Source organism: Nerophis ophidion, linkage group LG09 (genome assembly GCF_033978795.1).
Source record: "Nerophis ophidion isolate RoL-2023_Sa linkage group LG09, RoL_Noph_v1.0, whole genome shotgun sequence".
Lineage (NCBI taxonomy): Eukaryota > Metazoa > Chordata > Actinopteri > Syngnathiformes > Syngnathidae > Nerophis > Nerophis ophidion.
In genome coordinates, this window is record NC_084619.1 from 11,932,151 (window position 1) to 11,938,150 (window position 6,000).

The 6,000-nt window shown below is 38.9% G+C and overlaps 1 protein-coding gene across 3 annotated transcripts in view; it reads left to right on the top strand.

Annotated features, from left to right (window-relative positions):
* agpat5 (1-acylglycerol-3-phosphate O-acyltransferase 5 (lysophosphatidic acid acyltransferase, epsilon)) overlaps nucleotides 1-5,597 on the top strand; it is a 28,236-nt gene extending 22,639 nt beyond the window's left edge. For 2 of the 3 annotated variants that reach the window (XM_061910309.1, XM_061910310.1), the window contains 2 exons: nucleotides 127-250; nucleotides 3,044-5,597. In XM_061910309.1, the coding sequence (XP_061766293.1) occupies nucleotides 127-250; nucleotides 3,044-3,269 (350 nt within the window). In that variant the 3' untranslated portion in view covers nucleotides 3,270-5,597. Of the gene's footprint in view, nucleotides 1-126; nucleotides 251-820; nucleotides 3,013-3,043 lie in introns of those variants that run through there. The other variant, XM_061910311.1, reaches the window with a different exon arrangement.
* The last annotated feature ends 403 nt before the right edge of the window (nucleotides 5,598-6,000 follow it).

The following is a 6,000-nucleotide window of genomic DNA, read 5'->3' on the forward strand; positions in this document are numbered from 1 at the left end:
TACCTTCCTGCACGCAACAGCCACCGACTTGCCCTACGTGCCGCTTTGCTGAAAGTCCTTCCTGTTTTTGTTTAGTCTCCTTGGTTATTATTGTTATTTTCTGTTTTGTTTTTTTTTGCTTTGCAGAATTCCTGTGCAAAGAATGTCCGAGAGTCCACATCCACTTCGAACGTGTGGATGTCAAGGAAATTCCTTCTGAGCCGCTCTTCTTCCGCAGGTGGCTGCACGAGCGCTTTGAAATCAAGGACCGGTGAGTGTTTGTGCGGAACTTGCGTGGTCAACGTTATTTTGGATTCAATCAATAAGCAAATCCTCCGTGATGTTTTGCTTGCACGCTTCCCCTGTGAAGCGTGCCAACACATTCTGTCTCGTGTGACTGATGTGACCCTACACAGTCCCACCATGTTTTTGTGACCACTTGTACAGTGCAAGGCTATCATAACAAGTACTATAAGATACTGAGAATGGAAATCTTACAACAACTCGCGATTGATTCAGAGTCAATCATTTGGTCTAAAAATGATAACATTTTCAAAACAGATTATAAAAGCTCCTTATGACTGCTGATGTATGACGTACACGTTCAGCGAGTTAAAAACATGTTTTTACAAATCCATTTTTAAAAAAGAAATGTAACATTTTAAATAAATTCTTAAAAAAATATGAATAGTTTCCAGGGTGTACCCCCGCCTTACGCCCGAATGCAGCTGACATAGGCTCCAACACCTCCCGCTACGCCAAACGGGACAAGCTGTAGAAAATGGATGAATGGATGGATTTTAGAATCGGAATGAATTATGTTACTCTTTTTTTTTTTCAGCACCCCTCAAGGTTACTGCAGTGCAGGGGTGGCCAAGCAGTTACAACAAGAGTCACATTTTTTACTGTTACTGCAAAGAAGCATATCTTACACATGAGCACACATGATCATCCCAGCCTTTCCCCACACACGCACACATATGCTCAGACAGATTTATTGTAATTGTTACACACCAACATGAAAGGGACAACACTTGAATTTGAACTTGAATACAACTTACAGAACTCAGTGTATAGCTTGTATAGATTCACTATCAACTGGAAGTAAACACAGTTGTTATTGTGTAAATAACACATGCTTACACACATGGGCACATATGTTGTTATTGTGAAAATAACACATCTTATACACACATGGGCACATTATTGTTATTGTGAAAATAACGCATCCTACACACATGGGCACATATGTTGTTATTGTGAAAATAACACATCTTACACACACATGGGCACATACAGTATGTTATTGTGTAAATAACACATCTTACACACATGGGCACACATGTTGTTATTGTGAAAATAACACATCTTACACACATGGGCACATATGTTGTTATTGTGTAAATAAAACATATTACACACATGGGCACATGTTATTGTGTTAATAACACATCTTACACACATGGGCATATTGTTGTTATTGTGTAAATAAAACATATTACACACATCGGCACATATGTTATTGTGTAAATAACACATCTTACACACATGGGCATATTGTTATAATTCTGTAAATAAAACATTACACACATGGGCACATATGTTATTGTGTAAATAACACATCTTACACACATGGGCATATTGTTATTATTGTGTAAATAAAACATTACACACATGGGCACATATGTTATTGTGTAAATAACACATCTTACACACATTGGCACTTTTTTTTTTGTGAAAATAAAAAATCTTACACACATGGGCACATATGTTGTTATTGTGTAAATAACACATCTTACACACATGGGCATATTGTTGTTATTGTGTAAATAAAACATTACACACATGGGCACATATGTTATTGTGTAAATAACACATCTTACACACATGGGCATATTGTTAGTATTGTGTAAATAAAACATTACACACATGGGCACATATGTTATTGTGTAAATAACACATCTTACACACATGGGCACTTTTTTTTTGTGAAAATAAAAAATCTTACACACATGGGCACATATGTTGTTATTGTGTAAATAACACATCTTACACACATGGGCATATTGTTATTATTGTGTAAATAAAACATTACACACATGGGCACATATGTTATTGTGTAAATAACACATCTTACACACATGGGCACATTGTTTTTGTGTAAATAACACACCTTACACACATGGGCATATTGTTATTATTGTGTAAATAAAACATTACACACATGGGCACATATGTTATTGTGTAAATAACACATCTTACACACATGGGCACTTTTTTTTTTGTGAAAATAAAAAATCTTACACACATGGGCACATATGTTGTTATTGTGTAAATAACACATCTTACACACATGGGCATATTGTTATTATTGTGTAAATAAAACATTACACACATGGGCACATATGTTATTGTGTAAATAACACATCTTACACACATGGGCACATTGTTTTTGTGTAAATAACACACCTTACACACATGGGCATATTGTTATTATTGTGTAAATAAAACATTACACACATGGGCACATATGTTATTGTGTAAATAACACATCTTACATACATGGGCACATTGTTTTTGTTAAAATAAAAAATCTTACACACATGGGCACATATGTTGTTATTGTGTAAATGACACATCTTACACATGGGCTCACATGAACATCATCCCATCCTCTCCCCGCACACACACACACATACACACACCCCTATGATAATGTGGAAGTACCCCTGAGCAAGTGCCTGGTGCTGCATCATCAGTGGGTAACGACGTAACCTGAGGTGTACCTTGATGCTAGAGTAGCACTTTACCAGCAAAAGTCACTTAATATGATGACCAAAAGTGTTTATTTGTCGTGTTAAATGTCTAACTTGTCTGGTACGCATTGAAAAAGAATGACACATTTCTTTGTCTGTTTACCATGAATTGATTAACGTGGATCCCGACTTAAACAAGTTGAAAAACTTATTCGGGTGTTACCATTTAGTGGTCAGTTGTACGGAATATGTACTGTACTGTGCAATCTACTAATAAAAGTTTCAATCAATCAATCAAATTCTCAAAGGCTGCTGGCTGACTTCTACGAGGACGACGACCGGGAGAAACTATGCAGCTTCCCAGGTGAGGGCGCACCGTCCCACCTCAGCCTCACCAAAACCCTCCCCTCCGTGATCATCCTGGCGGGGCTGACGCTGCCTTTGCTGCTGACGGAGAGCGGCAGGAAACTGTACTGGAGGACGTGGGTGTACGGGACGCTGGTCGGATGGCTGTGGGTCAACGCCCTGCCCTGACCAACATGCGCCCTGAGGCTGCCGCCGTTCATTTGTACGCCAACACAAGACGTGGGTTTGTGCTGACAATGATTTCCTGTTTGGGTTTTTTGCAGCCAGAAGGGATGAGAAACAAGTGGTTTTGTTTTTAAGAAAAAAGAAATATATATATATATATATATATATATATATATATATATATATATATATATATATATATATAAGAGATAAAATACATAGCCCTACCTTCTTGCTCTCCACGCAAAACATGCATGCTTCCCATTCTCCTTCCTATATGACCAATCCTTAAAGGCCTACTGAAACCCACTACTACCGACCACGCAGTCTGATAGTTTATATATCAATGATGAAATATTAACATTGCAACACAAGCCAATACGGCCTTTTTAGTTTACTAAATTGCAATTTTTAATTCCCCACGAAGTGTCCTGTTGAAAAATGACGCGTATGATGATGCGTGCGTTTGACGTCACCGGTTGTAGCAGACATTTTTTTCCTGCCCGATCCAAGCTATATGTAGTCTGCTTTAATCGCATAATTACACAGTATTTTGGACATCTGTGTTGCTGAATCTTTTGCAATTTGTTCAATTAATAATGGAGACGTCTAAGTAGAAAGATGGAGTTGGGAAGTTTTTAGCCTTTAGCAACACAAACACAGCCGGTGTTTCCTTGTTTAAAATTCCCGAAGGTGAAGCTTTACTATGGAACAGAGCGGTCAAGCAAACATGGTTCCTGACCACATGTCAACCGGCAGGTTCTGGTGAGAAAATTCTGCTAATAAGTCAGCTCTTACCGTAGACATGAGCGGAGCTTGCGTCCTCCTGCAGCTGCGGACTATTACCTCCTCCCACCGGAGACACTGGCGGTCACCACACCCGTGGCCACACCCCTCCGACTTTCAGGTACCATATAATCTCACTAAAACACTAGTAACACAATAAGCAGATAAGGGATTTTCCAGGATTATCCTAGTAAATGTGTCTAATAACATCTGAATCGCTCTCACTGCCCTCGCCTTTCTTATTTTATTTTTTTTTATCTTTTTTTTTTTTTCTAGTCCTTCACTCTCACCATTCATGGGGAAATTGTCGCTTTCTCGGTCCGAATCGCTCTAGCTGCTGGTGGCTATGATTGTAAACAATGTGAGGATGTGAGGAGCTCTACAACCCGTGACGTCACGCCCACATCGTCTGCTACTTCCGGTAAAGGCAAGGCTTTTTTATTAGCGACCAAAAGTTGGGAACTTTATCGTGGATGTTCTCTACTAAATCCTTTCAGCAAAAATATGGCAATATCGCGAAATGATCAAGTATGACACATAGAATGGACCTGCTATCCCCGTTTAAATAAGAACATCTCATTTCAGTAGGCCTTTAACTCTTTTATAAAGCAAAGGTCTGACTTACACAAACTATGAAGTGCATTAATCGGCTATTATTTATGCAAGGTTGCACATGATGCACTTAGTTCACTCCTTCTGTCACACATTTTGTCCGTGCATTCAGGTAACCTGACCATGCCTCAAACGTCTGGTAAAGCCTCCAGAAGGGCTCCCTCATCCACCAGCTGCTCAACATTGGGCTTTGATACTGAAAGTGAATGTAGCCATTGAAAGTCTAATATGCATATATGATGACGTTGTATGACTCGAGGATGAGTTAGTATTATGAATGCATGCCAACGCTATAATTGTCCTCCTAAAAACAAATGTCCATTGCCAAATCCTGTTGTCCTTTATCAGTTTTTTACGTTCAGCAATAATTTATCAATGCCAGCCTTGTGGATCCTATTCCCCTTTTCCTCCTAAATGTTACTTCGGGACTATCTATCTACCTTGCTGTTAAGCAACAACAAAAGAACAGTGTTACAAAGCCATGCAAACTAAAAAGCCATGTGTGTTATTTACATCTCTGCTGTTTGTTCTATTTCACTTTCCACACGTCGCAGTCTCTCTATTTTTAAAGACATGTTTTTATACCTCATCCATCAATCAGGTTATGCTACTTTTGTGTTCCAATACGTCTCAAATTTTATAATAACTTTCAGGATTTTTTTTTTTTTTTACATGACAGCATTTAAATTTTGAAAAACTGCAAACGTGTGCCTTCTCTTTGGAGGAAGGAGTGTGTCCTCGGCCCTCACCCAGAGGATGTCTTTGCAAGGGCGTTCAGCAGCCCTGTGTGTGTGTGCGTGTGTGCTGACTTTATTGTCCGCACATCACAGTGGCTCATTTGCTCCTGAAGGACTTCTTTACAGATTTTGACCAATTTTACGTGTTGTGGGTTCAGGAGGTGAGTGAAATAAAGTGTTTTCCCTGGGAGAGAAATACATTGTCTGTTTCCGCTAATATTAATGAACTGCATCTCTTGATGCTCCAGAAAGTTTCTTAGTGTGTGTTTCTAATCATATTTACCAACAAATGTAACAGTCACACATGCTGCCAAAAGAAATGCATTTAAGCCTTGAGATAACAAAAAGTACCAGTTCATTATATTCCCTTTAAATGGATCAGTCTTTTAAAATGATTTCAACCTGCATATCAAGCACTACCGTATTTCCTTGAATTGCCGCAGGGCATATAGTATGCGCCTGCCTTGAATTACTGCCGCGTTAAACTCGCGACGTCACGAGTGACAATTCCCCTGTCATCATTTTTAAAATGGAGGAGGCTGATTTCAATACCGGTAATTTGAAATGACATAAAGGAAGGATTAAGAGCTATTCAGTAG